The 16809-nt window shown below is 41.9% G+C and overlaps 1 protein-coding gene across 1 annotated transcript in view; it reads left to right on the top strand.

The window, feature by feature from the left end:
• Positions 1-16809, top strand: part of LOC143981772 (bromodomain and WD repeat-containing protein 1-like) — a 222667-nt gene that overhangs the window by 154844 nt on the left and 51014 nt on the right. The window contains exons 25-31 of the mRNA XM_077479861.1: positions 2255-2362; positions 2492-2616; positions 3227-3309; positions 7285-7396; positions 7479-7540; positions 14521-14676; positions 14784-14904. Coding sequence (XP_077335987.1) covers positions 2255-2362; positions 2492-2616; positions 3227-3309; positions 7285-7396; positions 7479-7540; positions 14521-14676; positions 14784-14904 — 767 coding nt within the window. The remainder of the gene's footprint in view (positions 1-2254; positions 2363-2491; positions 2617-3226; positions 3310-7284; positions 7397-7478; positions 7541-14520; positions 14677-14783; positions 14905-16809) is intronic.

Raw genomic sequence — 16809 nt, 5'->3', positions numbered from 1 at the left:
CAGGGGAAATGGTCAGGGACAGAACAGATCTTGCCCATTGACGACCTGGAATTATGGGCAGTGCATCTGGCCCTATGGTCATGAACGGTGAAGATTCAGGGCTGCTCTATCAGGATTCAGTCCGACAATGCCACTACAGTGGCCTATATAAACCACCAAGGCAGTACCAGGAGTCGTTCAGCTCTGAAAGAGGTGAACCACATACTAGCCTGGACAGAGGGACATGTGCCTATTATATTGGCAGTCCACATCCCGGGAGTAGATAACCGCAAGACAGATCATCTCAGCCGCCAGCAGATCTGGCCAGGGGGAATGGTCCCTATACCCAGGGGTGTTCCAGGAAATTTACCAACATTGGGGGTGACCAGGGGTCAACCTACTGGCATCCAAGTTCAACAACAAGCTACAGCAGTTTGCATCTCAAACAAGAGATCCTCTGGCAATTGGAGCAGATGCTCTGGTAGTTCCATGGAGCCAGTTCTCCCTGGTTTATGCTTTCCCTCCGATCCCTCTCCTTCCACATTGTGCAGGATTCGGAGAGGGGATTCCAGTGATTCTGGTGGCACCAGCCTGGCCCAGAAGGCCCTGGTTCCTGGAAATTGTGAGACTGACAATGGACGGGCCATGGACGCTTCCACGTCGCCCCAATCTACTGTCTCAAGGTCCTATATTCCACCCTAATTTACAGTCTCTAAATTTTACGGCATAGCTATTGAAGCCAGGGTGTTAAAGGACTGTGGCATCTCTGGATCAGTAGTGTCTACCCTAGTGAATGCTAGAAAAGCTGTCACTAGGAAAATGTATCAGCAGCTCTGGAAGACTTTTATTTCTTGGTGTGAAGCCAGAAAAAAACCATCCTCAGAAATACGTGATTGGGAAAATTCTCTTTTCTACAGTCAGCTGTGGAAATCAAATTGGCTTTGAGTACAATCAGAGGTCAAGTTTCGTCCCTATCAGTATTCTCCAAAGTCCTTTAGCCTCCCATTCACTGGTCCGAATTTTTATACATGGGGCAACTTGCTTCTCCCCATTAGGTCACCTATGTGTCCTTGGGGCTTGAACTTGGTGCTGTCTGTGTTACAGAAACTATTTGAACCTATCAAGGAAATTCCATTAGATTTGCTGTCATGCAGGCTAGCATTCCTGTTTGCTATTGCCTCAGCTGGAAGGGTGTCGGAGTTTGCGGCCCTTTCATGCAGAGAACCGTACTTGATCCTTCACCATGACATGGTCATGTTACGACCTGTTCCATCCTTTTTGCCAAAAGGAGTGTCCGCCTTTCATTTAAATCGGAACATTATTTTGCCACCTTTTTTTCTCTCAGCCTCGCACGGTGGTAGAGAGATGACTGCACTCATTGGACGTTGTCTGGCCAGTCAAGATTTGTCTAGATATGCAGAGATTCGAGGAAAGGCAGCTTCCAAGGCTTCAATTGACGGACCCAATTGGCAATGGATCATTCAGGCCTACGTAAAGCGCCTTTCTTTGGGGTGAGAGCTCATTTTACCAGGGGTATAGGAACCCCCTGGGCTTTTCGTCATCAGGTACTTGTGGCTTCGATTTGTAAGGCTGCTACCTGGTCTTCAGTGCATATGTTCACAAAATTTTATCAAGTGGATGTTCGAGCAGCTGAGGATTTGGCTTTCAGCCACCGTATACTGCGGGCTGCCATTGATGGTTATTGTTTGGCAGGGTGTCTCCCTCCCTTCAAAGCTATTGCTCTGGGATGTCCCAGTAGGTAATGAATATTAGCATGACTCTGTGTCCCATGATGTATGAAAAAAGAAAATAGGATTTTTTTTCGTCATACCTGTAAAATCCTTTTCTTTGAGTACATCATGGGACACAGAGATCCCGTCCCTGTTTTTTGAGGATTCAGTGCTACACAACTGAAGTGCTTCCTGTGTGGGAGGGGTTATATAGGGGATCATTTCCTGTCTGAAGACCTTTGGTCTACCAGTGTCATTCACCTGGAGGTGGAGTATAACCCAGTAGGTAATGAATATTAGTCTGACTGTGTCCCATGATGTACGCAAAAAAAGGGTTTTACCAGTAAGTATGACAAAAAAAAAATCCTATTATGTTTGGAGTTGCTCAGTAATTTTCTAGAAAAAAATTATTATTTTTAAATGTAGGAGAAGAGTGCCAGAATAGGCCCGGTAAGGAATTGGTTAAATACAGGTTCACTATAACATTTGCAGTAAATTTTGTTAACCTATGGCTGTGTGTTTTTTTTGCATTGATATGTTAACAGGTAGTTTACTTCCGACAAGGTCATGAAGCGTATATTAATGCAGTCAGGAGAAGGAACCTCAGTATCTTAAACTTAATGAAAGAGCCATGGAAAAAATGTGAACTTAGGGTAAGTTCTCAATTTCTGGTTCAAAGGGTATCCTATAGTGTGCCAGAAAAAAATGTTGTACCTAGACATCTTTGTGTAGACATTCTCTTCTCGGTCTTGAGTTCTTTTACGTGTTATGTTTTTGACCAGGACCAGGAGTTGGTGAAAATTGTTGGGATCCGATATGACATTGGACCTCCCACTTTGTGCTGTCTTAAACTTGCCCTGATAGACCATGTTAGTGGAAAGCTCATGGGACAATTCTTCTCTCTCAAGTATGTTTTGCTTTTGCTTTGATTATTTATAACCTAATCGCTATTTATACCAGTTAAACACTCATTTATTTTCTCAAGTTTCTAAGGTGATGGAAGCCCTAATAGATATAGATTTGTTGTCTATGCCCGTGTCCACCTCAGCTTCTCGATTGATTCCTTGGTAGCAGATATATTACACCTTGCTAAAAAGTTAGGATGGATGCGTATCCCTAAGCCAGCCCACTGTGACTGGTCTCAACATACAAATGCGTGAATTGGTTGGGTCATTGACAATTGTGTGGTGTACACCCAATGCTAGTGAGCTTCATAAATGTTTAGTAATTTTAAAAAAGGTTGAGCTCCTTCTACCCATGTGTCCTTTACGTAATTTGTATCCCTAACATCATATTTTTCGCACTAAAGTTAGTTTTTTTTTTTTTTTTGCTGCTTTTGCCTAAATTTATGTGGTACATTCTCTGATGATGCAGAAATATTTTAGCATATTTCACACACTACTTGATTAAAATGTAGCTCCCGCCTCCTGCAGATTAGCCATATCTGCAGGTCAGCTGAAGCCTTGGGGGCTGTCTACTGAGAGTTTAAATGTTGATCACGTTTTTTTTTTCTGTAGATATCATGACATGCCAGATGTGATCGACTTCCTTGTATTAAGACAGTTCTATGATCATGCTCGGAGTACAAACTGGCAGGCTGGTAAGTTTTGTCTGGTTCGTTGACTGAATCAAACGGCTGTATTATTATCATGGTTGTTTTAATGGGGACATTCCTATGTCAGCTAGAAGTATTATTGCTGTTTGTTTAATGGTGTTCCAAGCTGACTTGTATCATGCATTGCTGCTTGATTAACCTCCAAGCAATTGCATTTTTTTTCCTTCGGTATAAAGCAGGTAAAGTAGCATCTGAAATCAAGGACGCAATTTTTTTTTATTTCTTTGCAAGAACAATACAGTACATGGGTTATTAATAATAATTATATATAAGAAACTTTCTAATAACCATATCTTGCCATTTTTATAAACAAAAACAATATCTGTACGATATCAATACAGTATCAATTCCCCTCAACGGTTCCCTACCTTCTCCCTTGAAAAAAAAAAGAGGGGGGGAGGAACAGAGAGGACGCAATTTTTAATAAAATTGTAAAAAACATCATATCGCCTTTTTTGTGTGGGTTTTCTTTTCCTGACTTTATTGCCCTTTTTGGTAAGGTGTGTTTTTGTTCTTTGTCCCCCCCCCTCACTCTGTGGGTGATGGTAACTAGCAACTATTTTCAGAATCTATAGGTTTCAGTCAAAGTTTTGGAATTTGTAGAGTGTTTTTTTTTTTTTTTTTTATTTTATTTTTTATTTACCACTTCAGCCCCGGAAGGTTTACCCCCCTTCATGACCAGATCTTTTTTTTTTTGCTTGCAATATGGCACTGCATTACTTTAACCACTTCATCCCGGAAGATTTTACCCCCTTCCTGACGATTGCATTTTTTACAATTTGGCACTGGGTCGCTTTAACTGACAATTGCGTGGTCGTTCGCTGTACCCAAACAAAATTTGTGTATTTTTTTTTAAAAAATTTCCCCCGCAAATAGCTTTCTTTTGGTGATATTTGATCACCTCAGCGGTCTTTATTTTTTGCGCTATAAACAAAAAAAAACAAATTTCTTCATCAATTTAGTCCAATATATATTCTACATATTCTTGGTTAAAAAAAAATCGCAATAAGCATATATTGATTGGTTTGCGCAAAAGTTATAGTATAGTTATAGTTAAACTATGGGAAAGATTTATGGCATTTTTATGACATTTTTTAAATTAATTTTACTAGTAATGGAGGTAATCTGCGTTTTTTTTTTTTAGCGCTATTGCGATGGACAGATCAGAGACTTGTGAAACTTTTTTGAGACCATTGCCATTTATACAGCGATCAGTGCTATAAAAATGCACTGATTACTATGTAAATGTCACTGGCAGGGAAGGGGTTAACACTAGGAGCAAGGGGTTAATTGTTCCCTCAGTGTGTTCTAACAGTATGGGGATAGGCTTGACTAGGGGAGGAGACATATCGGTTTTCCTACACAGGGAAGACACTCATCAGGTCCCCCCGCCACACAGCGGGCACGAGCGTGCCCCCTCTGGTGGCTGCTAAAGGGAAGGAAGTACCCGTATGGGATTTCACTCAGGGGAGCCATTCTGTCGAAGTATATCTGCGTGAGTTGATCGGGAACTGATTAACTGACAATTGCAATTGTCAGCAATTGCGAAGCTGTACCCAAATAAAACTGATGTCCTTTTTTTCCCACAAATAGTGTTTTCTTTTGGTGGTATTTGATCACCTCTGCGGTTTCTATTTTTTGCGCTATAAACAAAACAAAGATTGACAATTTTGAAAAAAAACTTTATTTTTTACTTTATGCTATAAAATATACCCAATAAAAAATGTAAAAAATCGAATTTATTCATCAATTTAGACCAATATGTATTCTGCTACATATTTTTGGTAAAAAAGATTCCCAATAAGCGTATATTGATTGTTGAAGCTATAAAATTTGCGCAATCCAAACTATGGGATATATTTATTGAAATTGTATTTATTTTTTATTAGTAATGGCTGCCATCTGTGAGTTTTAGTGGGAATGGAACATTGCGACGGACAAATCGGACACCTAACAGACACTTCTTGGAGACCAGTGACACCAATACTAAAAAAACAACAACGCATGGTCACTGTACTAATGACACTGGCAGGGGTTGACGGGGTGATCAAAGGGTTAAATGTGCTTCTAGGGAGTGAATTTTGACTGGGGGAAGACAGAGGTCCGGGTTTCTGCTTAGTAGAAACACGAGATCTCCATCTTCCCCTCTCAGAGAATCCATCAATTCTGCCTCTCTTAAGAATGATCCGTCAGACGTGCTGATTGGCTCCCGCTCTGTCCAATCACATTGTGAGCGGATCGGGGGAGCGCACCCCAGATCCAGTGCACAAAATCAGGTACAGGTATGTGATTTCATGCAAGTATATATCTGCGTGGGCCGGGCCATAAGAGGTTAAAGATGGTTTGGTTAAACAATCTTTTCTTTCTTTTTTTGCTATCTGTATCCCCACTGGTGTAATCTTACAGATGGAGTCACAGCATTCCCCCCCCCCCCCCCCTCCCCCCCAAGGTATTATGAATATGGTGAGAGACCCAGTCCAAATGACTGATTACCTGCACAGTGATTTCATTTCCTTTCATGCTCCATGGATTATTTCTTGTTTCCATTGCTTCCATCTGCCCCTTTTTACAGCAGCTCTGATGAACACGATTGTAGCCTTTCCTGTGATTTAATGAAACTTTGGCAAGCAAGGGAAAAAAGTGCACTCCGTGACTACTGCAGACCAGGTAGCCAGTGCACCACAACTGATGTAAAGCTAATAAATTATCTATAATTGTACAGAGGATCAGGCTAGATAACTCATCACCACATTTTTGTGGTTGATAGAAACATTGAAAAAGTGCATTAACCGTGAATTATAAAATTGTGGCGTCAGTAGCTCTTGATTCACAATAATGCATTGGATGATTGGTGACCTATGAGGAATGGTACTATTGGGATGGGAAAAAATATGTACTCTTTAAAAAAAAAAAACTCTTTCAGTCCAAATTATATAAATACACCGATCAGCCATGCCATTATGACCACCCACCTAATATTGAGTAGGTCCCATTTTGCCACCAAAACAGCCCGGAGGCAAACGGAGGCATAGACTCCACTAGACCTCTGAGGGAGGGTATGCTGTAGTACCTGCCACCATCAGTAGCAGATCACTGCCTTTTTCCCATAGTGTATCCTGTTGCCATCTTTTCCCCAGGTAATCACACATGGACATCCACATGACATAAAAGAAAACGTGATTCATCAGACTTGTCTGTCCACCTTCTTCATTGCTACAGGGTCCAGTTATGATGCTCTCGTGCCCAATATAGGCGCTTTTGCTTCTGGACACGGGTCAGCATGGGCACCCTGACTGGTCTGCGACTACTCAGACTCTTCTTTTGGAACCAGCAACACCTTTTTCAGCACTTATAACTACAATAGCTCCTCTATTGGATTGGACTACATAGACCAGCCTTTGCTCTCCATGTGCATCAATGAGCCTTGGTCACCCAATGACCCTTTCACTGATTTTCCTTCTTTGGACCACATTGATAGGTACTAACCACTGCAGACTGGGAACTTATCACAAGAGCTGCAATTTTGGAGTTCCTGTGACCCAGTTGTCTAGCTGTTGCAATTTGTCCCTTGTCAGAGCTGCTCAAGTCCTTGCACTTCCCCACTTTATTCTGCTGTCAAGAGATCAACTTCAGGGACAACATGTTCACTTGATGTCTAATATATCCCACCCGCTTTCCTGTGCCTTTGTCACAATTTAATTAAGGTTATTCACTTTGCCTGTCAGTAGTCATAATGTTATGGCTGATCAGTGTATGTTCCAAACCACCATACACTCCCTTTTTAAGTAGTAAGTGGCATGTTCACTTGAGAAAGGTCCTAAAACTCTTTTTATTTATTTTTTATTTTTTTTAATGGAAGTTTGGAAACCATTGTTTGAAAATGATGATGACTTTCCTAACATTTTACCTCTTCTGTTTTTTTTTGTTTTTTTGTTTGTTTTGTTTTTTGTTCTTCTTTAGGTGACAGATTCCGTTCTATAATAGATGATGCTTGGTGGTTTGGAACAGTGTTGAGTCAAGAGCCATACCGGCCCGAATATCCAGATAGCCTTTTCCAGTGTTATACTGTGAAGTAAGTTTGTCTTTCCCCTGTGTCTTTTCATTATGATTAACATTTTAATAAGTCACATTTTACATGCATTTCTTCTTAATAGGTGGGATAATACAGAAATTGAGAGGCTGAGCCCTTGGGATATGGACATCATTCCTGATAATAGTATGTCTTTTTAATGTTACTCTTCTGTCACATGAAACTTTCCAGTAAACTGAAAACCGAAATGAACCGTTTAAAAAAAAAAAAAAAAAATTTATATTGAATTCATGTGATTGTTTGTTTTATATTTTTATTATTTTATTTTATTTTTTTTTATAGGAAAATCGCTGATAACCCTATTTTTTCCCAAAAGATTTCGGTGGCCGATGTAACGTTGCATCCCTACCCCAGCTTCCTATACTCCTGAAGCTGCAGCTTCTTGCAACATACTAATGTGGGCATTTTTCTACTGTGCACAAAATCCTTAGCATTGTCGCACTTAATTCTTCCCTGTCATGCCTCTGGGTACAAAAATACCTGCAAACTCTTCCATGTTCATGAATAGAATGGGCATTTTGATGAGTGGGTCACCCCAGAAAAGATTTTTACTCCTTTAAAAATGATTGGCAAACTCTACCCAGTGGAAGTTTGCTGATATATGATCAGCTCCACTCTTAAACATCTCACTATACCAATGAAGATGCTCCTTCATTCAAAGATTCTGTAGTTTCAGAAGTTTCTAAAGTGCTCTTTTTACACTTGCAGGACCAGCTGTTCCCACGATTTCTGTCAAATAGCAGCTGACTGGACTAGTGCAATAACCAACATAATTCTGTTTTTCACACTTTGCTTTAACTGAGCAATTTACAGCAGTTACCTTCTACTCTGCTATTTTGTATTGATTCTGCTAGAACATGTGATGAAAAAAAAAAAATCCACAATAGCCCTAATCCCCATTCATATGCAGAATCTTGTGTTTCAAAGGCTTGGCAGTTGAAGCTGCCTGTAAAATGTGGCCATCATGTATGCTTTCTTAAAGGTGGATGTCTTTTTGAGGAGGCACAAATTCATTAAAGATGTCACAGGAGGCAAGGTTCTACTTGGAGCCCCCCGGAGCCTCCATCTTTTCAAAACACAATTGTTCTACCCAGGCTCCAACTTCAAAACCTAAGTTGAGCCCTTCTCTTCAGCATAAAACTTGGTCTACAAAGCTCACAAATCTTCCCCAAAGCCCTTTCACAATATAGGGGCACCATCACTCTCAAGAGTAGGGGGACATCTGGTATAACTAGCCACCTTCTGGGTCCCAGATGTCCCAGACTTGTGGGTTCAATCGGTGGTTTCAAAGGGGTGCAAAATAGAGTTCAAAGCTCTACCCCTACTTTCTTCTCTAAAATCAACCAAAAATTGCCCAGGGGTAGTCAGTCTTGGACCCACTGTGTAAATAATGGTCTCAACATCTGGTGAGTGCATTCACTGCAGGGTACTAGAGTGGTTGCACCTGAGGGAGGTATTGAAGCTCACTGGTACTGACACAGACCACAGTGTGATGTTTTAGATACGGTGGATTTTTTGTGGCCTGATATTCATACATTTTTAAGATGGTATGCTTTAACTTATACAATTTTCACTGGTATGTATTTGGCACTTTAGCACGGCACTTGGTTTCGTTGAAGTAATTGCACAGGGATAAATGAGTAGGTTTGTAATAAGTTGTATACTTCTAAATTGGCTATATGGTGAGGGAAGTTATTGGGTTTATTGCTGCATTTAGATTTGCAGAATGTATTGAACTATCTCTTGTCCCAGTAACTAGTTATGCCAGTACCTCAACAAGACGGGTTCAAAGTATTTTATTTAAACCTGTTCACAGTACTGAAGCCCAATGGCAGTATTTATCCTGTTCAGGACCTAAAATCCCTCGACAGATACCTTCAATTTTCAAAATTTTGCATGGAATCTGCTAGGCCAGGGATTGTCTCTTTGAGACAAAGGTAATACCTGCCCATCCATAGACATTCAAGATGTCTATCTGCCTATTCCCATTTAGCCACTTAATCCGTTTTTTTTCTGCACTTTGCCATAGCAGACACTCATTTTCAGGTTGACATACCTCTCTTTGACCTATCCCCTGCTCCCAGCATATTCACTAAGTTTTTGGGCCTAGTCCTAGACCTACTCCAAACAAAGGTTTTTTCCTCCAGAAAGAAAATGCCATCGCTGATCTCACGCTGAAGAGTTGCAGTCAGAGCCATCCCAAAGTGAGATTCTCCATGGGAAATCTAGGCCTCTTGGTATCCTCCTTGGAGGCTGTGCCATTTGCCCAGTTTTATTTGAGACCTCTCCAGCACATCTTGTTGACTTGGAACAAGCATACTGCTTCTCCCAACCTACCCATACTCTTGTCCAAACAAGAAATTTCCTAATTTGGTGTATCTCCAGCCCAGCCTTAACAATAGGGAAGTCTTTCCTTCCTTATCACTGGAAATTGAAAACAGATGCTAGTCCTTTAGGCTGTGGAGGCGTGTTCCAGCCCTTCATGGTTCAGGAAGTAGACATCAGTGGAAGTCACGCTCCCCATCAACATCCTGGAGCTCAGAGCATAACTCTGCAACACTGGACATCCCTTCTGCAAGGACACCCAGTCAGGGTGCAGCCAGACCATGCCAAGGCTACAACCTACATCAGCCACCAAGGGTACACCGGGAGTCGTGCAGCCTTGAAGGAAGCAAGCCAGAAAATCCCACGAGCAGAGACTCCCTGTGTGTGGTCCATATCCCAGGAGTGCACAACTGGTAAGCGAAATGAAGTGAGAAAGAGCTGGCGATTTTCATTGCAGTAGACTGAGCCAGAAAATTGTGGTATACACCTACTCGGATTACTAAATTGACCACCTCTTCCCAACATGTCAGACCTGCTGCTGAGAGAGGGTTCTCTGAGTCTCTCATTCCTACCTTGCTGAGAGCAAGAAAAGCCGCTCCACAAAGATCCATTATTGTACCTGGAAATCCTTTTTTTCACATGTACTTATCCCAATGTTTACTCTGTGCCTCGCATTCCAGCCTTCCTACAATCAGGATTTGACCAGAATTTAGCCTTATGCATTTTGAAAGGACAAATTTCAGTCCTTCTACATTTTTTTTTTTTTTTTAAAAACCTCTGACATGCCTAAACCCTTATTCAAGGTGTATTTCATATCAGACCCTGCTTGCAGTGCCCTGTGCTTCATTTGGACCTCAACTTGGTTCTCTCTACCCTGCAGAAACCACCTTTTGAGCCCATCAGGGATATTCTTAGATGACCTCTTGTGCAAAAATTACCTTTTTGTTCACTTATTGGCAGATGTTTTGGCTACCAGCTCTTTTCACAATGAAAAGGTAGTTCCACTTCCAAAACCATCCTTCCTTCCCAAGGTAGTATCAGTGTTTCACCTTAGTAAAGACATAGTCCTGCCATCCTTATGTCTTGCTCCAAAGCAACCAAAGGAAATTGTTCTTTATCACTTGAATGTATTCAGAGACATAAGAGTCACCCTCAAAGTGCAACAGCTTCAACCAGAAAGATAAATTCCCTATTTGTCCTATCCTCAGTGCCTTGCAAAGGACATGCTCCTTCAAAGTCCACCATCTCTCAATGGAAAAGTTATCTGATGGCTACAGCTTACACTCTTAAGGTCAAATTTTTCCTGTGCTTTTATATGACCACTCCAACAGGCTAGTGTGAGTTTCCTGGGTGTTCTGGCACCAGGCCTCTGTAGCAGTCCACCATCTGGTTTTCTGTTCAAAGCTCTACCAGGTAGACGACCAGTCTTCTGCAGATGCATCTTTGGGCTGCAGGGTTCTTGTAGATTCACTCAAGTTGTGTCTGACCCTTGTTGTGGTAGGGCCTATTGGCACACTTTGGTTTGCCTAGTTGTTGCCTACCCCTCTCATTCATTACTTTGGGACATTCCAGGGTCTAAGAATACTGTATGATTAACATGGGAGGAATTTTGACTGACCTGTAAATAACATATATTGAAGTACAGGACACAGGCCATCCCCCCTTCTCTTCCTTGGTTCCTCTGCATTGCTTGCTACAAAACTGGGGGCTCGAGGAGAGAGTTATAGAAGAGGTGCTCTCAAAAGCTTTTTTCAGTGGCCCTTCACATGGAGGTATCTGCCTGTAACCCAGGGTCTATGAATATTCAGCCTGTGTTCTGTACTGTATTCTGAGATGTAGAATCTAAAGGCAAGCCAAATTTCCTTTTTTTTTTTTTATCAGCAATGGAACTTAAAGTGGATGTAAACTCGATTCATGAAATTTTAGCTGGACACATATATCTGCAGTGTTTTTTTATTGCTCTTCAAAGCCCTATGTTCCGTAGCTTTGTCCTGCTTTATTATTCTGTCAGCCTGACAAGTAATGAAAAGCTCTCCGAGACGGGAGCCTGAAGTGTGCGTTCGGGGAGGTTGCTGTAAATAGCAGACTGCTAAACTATTAACAGGCAACCTCTGCATGTGTGGAGAGGGGGGTGTGTGCCTTTCCTCCAATCAACTATCCCAATGTCTAGCAATAATCCACTCCTACAGATGAATAAGTAAAATCGAACAGGACGTACACTTTCTAAATGGTATGTAAAGGTGAAGACAGCAGACGTAAAACTTATGCAGGGAAATGTTTCATCGGTGTATCATCTGAAGCTATTCACTTCAGTGGGTATACAGTGGTGTGAAAAAGTGTTTGCCCCCTTCCTAATTTCCTGTTCCATTGCATGTTTGTCACACTTAAGTGTTTCGGAACATCAAACCAATTTAAACAATAGTCAAGGACAACACAAGTAAACACAAAATGCAATTTGTAAATGAAGGTGTTTATTATTAAAGGTGAAAAAAAATCCAAACCATCATGGCCCTGTGTGAAAAAGTGATTGCCCCCTAAACCTAATAACTGGTTGGGCCACCCTTAGCAGCAACAACTGCAACCAAGCGTTTGCGATAACGTGCAATGAGGCTTTTACAGCGTCCTGGAAGAATTTTGGCCCACTCATCGTTGCAGAATTGTCCTAATTCAGTTACATTAGAGGGTTTTCGAGCATGAACGGCCTTTTTAAGGTCATACCACAACATCTCAATAGGATTCAGGTCAGGACTTTGGCTAGGCCACTCCAAAGTCTTCATTTTGTTTTTCTTCAGCCATTCGGTGGTGGACTCGCTGGTGTGTTTAGGATCATTGTCCTGCTGCAGAACCCAAGTTCGTTTCAGCTTGAGTACACGAACAGATGGTCGGACATTCTCCTTCAGGATCTCTTGGTAGACAGCAGAATTCATAGTTCCTTTTATCACGGCAAGTCTTCCAGGTCCTGAAGCAGCAAAACAGCCCCAGACCATCACACTACCACCACCATATTTTACTGTTGGTATAATGTTCTTTTTATGAAATGCAGTGTTCCTTCTACGCCAGATATAATTGGACACACACCTTCCAAAGAGTTCCACTTTTGTCTCATCGGTCCACAGAATGTTGTCCCAAAAGTCTTGGGGATCATCAAGATGTGTTGTGGAGAAATTGAGACGAGCTTTGATGTTCTTTTTGCTCAGCAGTGGTTTTCTCCTTGGAACTCTGCCATGCAGGCCATTTTTGCCCAGTCTTTTCCTGATGGTGGAGGCATGAACGCTGACCTTAACTGAGGCAAGTGAGGCCTGCAGTTCCTTGGACGTTGTTGTGGGGTCTTTTGTGACCTCTTGGATGAGTCGTCGCTGCTCTCTTGGGGTAATTTTGGGCGGCCGGCCACTCCTGGGAAGATTCACCACTGTTCCATGTCTTCGCCATTTGTGGATAATGGCTCTCACTGTGGTTCGCTGGATTCCCAAAGCTTTGGAAATGGCTTTATAACCCTTTCCAGACTGATAGATCTCAATTACTTTCTTTCTCAATTGTTCCTGAATTTCTTTGGGTCTCGGCATGATGTGTAGCTTTTAAGGATCTTCTGGTGGACCTTACTGTGTCAAGCAGCTCCTATTTAAGTGATGCCTTGATTGTGAACAGGTGTGGCAATAATCAGGCCTGGGTGTGGCAAGAGAAATTGAACTCAGGTGTGAACAACCACAGTTATAGTATGTTTTAACAAGGGGGGCAATCACTTTTTCACACAGGGCCATGATGGTTTGGATTTTTTTTCACCTTTAATAATAAACACCTTCATTTACAAATTGCATTTTGTGTTTACTTGTGTTGTCCTTGACTATTGTTTAAATTGGTTTGATGTTCCGAAACACTTAAGTGTGACAAACATGCAAAGGAACAGGAAATGAGGAAGGGGGCAAACGCTTTTTCACACCACTGTATGTGAGGGTTTACATCCACTAACAATAGCGCCTGCAAACCGTCCTGAAACAACCGCTGCTGTGTCTCCAGTGAAAGCCCCGAGGGCTTTCACACTTGAGCAGTGCGCTAGCGGAATGGTAAAAAAAAGTCCTGCTAGCAGCATCTTTGGAGCAGTGAAGGAGCATACACCGCTCCTGCCCTTTGAAATCAATTGGGCAGCACATCTATACCGCTGGCAAAGTGACGAAGCAGCGCTTTGCAGTGGTTTTAACCCTTTCACGGCTGCTAGCAGGGGGGTAAAACTGCCCCACTAGCGGCCGAGTAACGATGGTAAAGCGGCGCTAAAAATAGCGCTGTTTTACCGCCGGCATAGCTCCCACCTCAGTGTGAAAGGGGCCTTAATAACATGACCTTTCATCATAAACTGCCAACTTTTTTTCATTCTTTTCTTTTTTTTTTTTTTTTTAACTAAAATTTTGTACTCAATTAGCTTGTTTTCAGTTATTGAAATTTCTAGTCTCCACGGAAACTTGTGTGACTGTGCAAAGAACAGTTGGGAGACTCTTCAGAGCAATGTTACTCTATAACAGGAAGTGCCTGAACCAAGGGGCAGCTGCATAGTAATTTTTACTGCTGAATACAGTTCAACTTTAGGACTTACTGTTTTGGGTGTATGAAGTGTAATCTAAATCCCAGGTTAATGTAAACAGTTGATGACTTAAACCTGCAGTTCCCAGAAAGACTTGTCTACACAGTGACAGTAACCATGCATGAGGGAATTTATGGATTTGCCAGTCCATTTTCCATTTGTTATGTTGCTTATTGCAGTTCATTTATTTATTTTTATATATTTTTAGTGGTTTCACCAGAAGAGCCAGGAACCAGCGTCTCAATAACAATTGAAGAGATGGATGCTTTGCTCTATCGACCCCAGGAGGGTGAATGGGGGGAAAGTGACCAACACACACAGTGTGAAAGAATTATTTGTGGCATCGATCAACTTTTTAATATGGGTTAGTAATTGGGTGAATGTAAAGCTAAATGCCCACTTCCCTTGATTGTTATATTTAGATATCACCTTTAATAGCCTTATTTGCTCAAATGGTACATTTTTTGACAGATATCGCTACATCTTTTGCTGCACCTGTGGATTTAAACGTCTATCCGGAATATTGCATGGTGGTGTCATACCCTACAGACCTTAGCACTATACGTATGAGACTTGTCAACCGTTTTTACAGGTGAGATGCACACATGTCCCATTTTATCTGGTACGATCTTGATAGTATTACACACGATTTATATAACGCCAACAGTTTACGCAGCGATTTACAATGTAGAGGGAGGGACAGCACAATTACAGTACAGTTCAATACAGAAGGGACAGGAGGGCCCGGCTCATAGAGATAATAAATTCTAAAGGGAGGAGGTGGTGGTACAAAAGGTAATAGGAGGAATAATTTGATGGGGTGGCCCCTATATTAATCCCCTTGGCACCAGACTCGTGCAAATGAGTCTGGTGCCAAGGGGTTTGTCCTAAACCAATTCTGGGTGCTTTTTGGCATTTGAATTGGGTCATTGTCCTGTAAGACCAGGGCTTTTTTTCCGTCGGCCACCCTCTCTCTTCTGTTTGTCAACTAACAGAAAAGCTGGTAGAGGAAGTTTTTTCTACACAGCTCACCTCCTCTAATGGCTTTTTTTGTACTAGCACTGGGCACCCGGGGCTCCTACCCTCTAGCAGTGATGAGTGCCCTGGGTCGCGGCACCACAGCTGCCTGTGATAAATCTGGAGGCAACTTCTGTCCCTGCTGCGGCTACTCTCTCTGTAGCATGGAGCCGAGTAAAGAGCTCTGAAACGCCTCCTTGACACTGCTACAGTTCTAATAGGTGGAGCATCCTGGAATTAAGGAATTAATCTTGTCCTGCTGCACTGGATGGTGTACATAAATCATCAGGGTGAGACAAGAAATGGGGCTGCTCAGAATTCTGCGTATGTTATCCTGTCTAAGGCTGAGCTTCATGTTAAGCTTGGATGCACGCTATACAATTTTCTGTGCCCTTTTTCCTTCAGATTTACCAAAACCATATAATAGGAGGTCAAACCTTAAGAGTTTGTATGCAATCAGGCAGGCCCTTGCACTACATGATTTTGGTAACTCTAAAGGAAATACCACAACAAAAGTTGTAAAGTGTTTATGGGGTCTTGCTCTCTGCCACCTGAATTCCTGGCGTTGAAAATAGGCAGGCAGACAACTGTTTTTCCATGGAAGACACACATGCCTAATACCTTAAGGTGTGGAGCCCCTGGATAGACTATAATGCATCAGGAAAACATTGACCATATTCTACTACCTTTATAGCTTGCCTTAGTAGAGGTTGCTGAGGCCTAATGGTTGGACCTCGGGTTTTTTTCCCTTTTTTTTTTTTTTTTTCCTTTTTCGCCTTTTCTCCCTCCTCTCTGCTTTCTTGGATTCTTTTTCCCAGGCAAGTACTTTTCCTTCATAGTCCCACCCCTCCCTTTTTCCCCTCCTTGCCTTTTAGTTGCACATCTGCTTTCCTTTTAGTTACTCAGTGAGCCCATTAGCCTAGCCAACCAAGAGAAAACTCTCCCTTATTTAGAATAATGCTTCAGAACTTTTTACAGCCCTATCTTGCTCAGCTCGTGGAGTCTCATTTTGGTTATTTGTTTAGACTTTTGCTACTAAACAGTACCTTGTTTTGTGACTGTTTTTACTATGCGATTGTTTGTCATTTCATACGCTTAACTGCCTTTTGCATGCAGTCTATGTGTATTTCTCTGCACAAAAAAGAAAAATCTTCAATAAGTACTTTGTAAAAGAAAATAGGCAGGCAGATTTCCTCAGCTGTCAGTTGCTGACTTTGGGGGAATGGGCTCTTCACCCAGAGGTGTTCAAAGATCAATGCCGATTGATGAGAAATGCTGGTTCTTCTGGCATCATGTTCAATGCAAAGCTGGACAGATCTATATACAGAACCATGTACATATGAACGTCTGCAGTGAGTGCTCTGATTACCTTGTGGGATCAGTTATCCCTAATCTGTTTTTCCACTGCTACAGCTACTATCTTGTCTGCTTTGTTGGACACAGGATCCAGGTAGAAGGCTTTCCAGTAATTCTGAATGCC

The sequence above is a fragment of the Lithobates pipiens genome, unplaced genomic scaffold (assembly GCF_037356315.1).
Source record: "Lithobates pipiens isolate NorthernLeopardFrog02 unplaced genomic scaffold, aLitPip1_a1.2 Scaffold_16, whole genome shotgun sequence".
Classification (NCBI taxonomy): Eukaryota; Metazoa; Chordata; class Amphibia; order Anura; family Ranidae; genus Lithobates; species Lithobates pipiens.
This window is presented reverse-complemented; position numbering and strand designations above follow the sequence as displayed.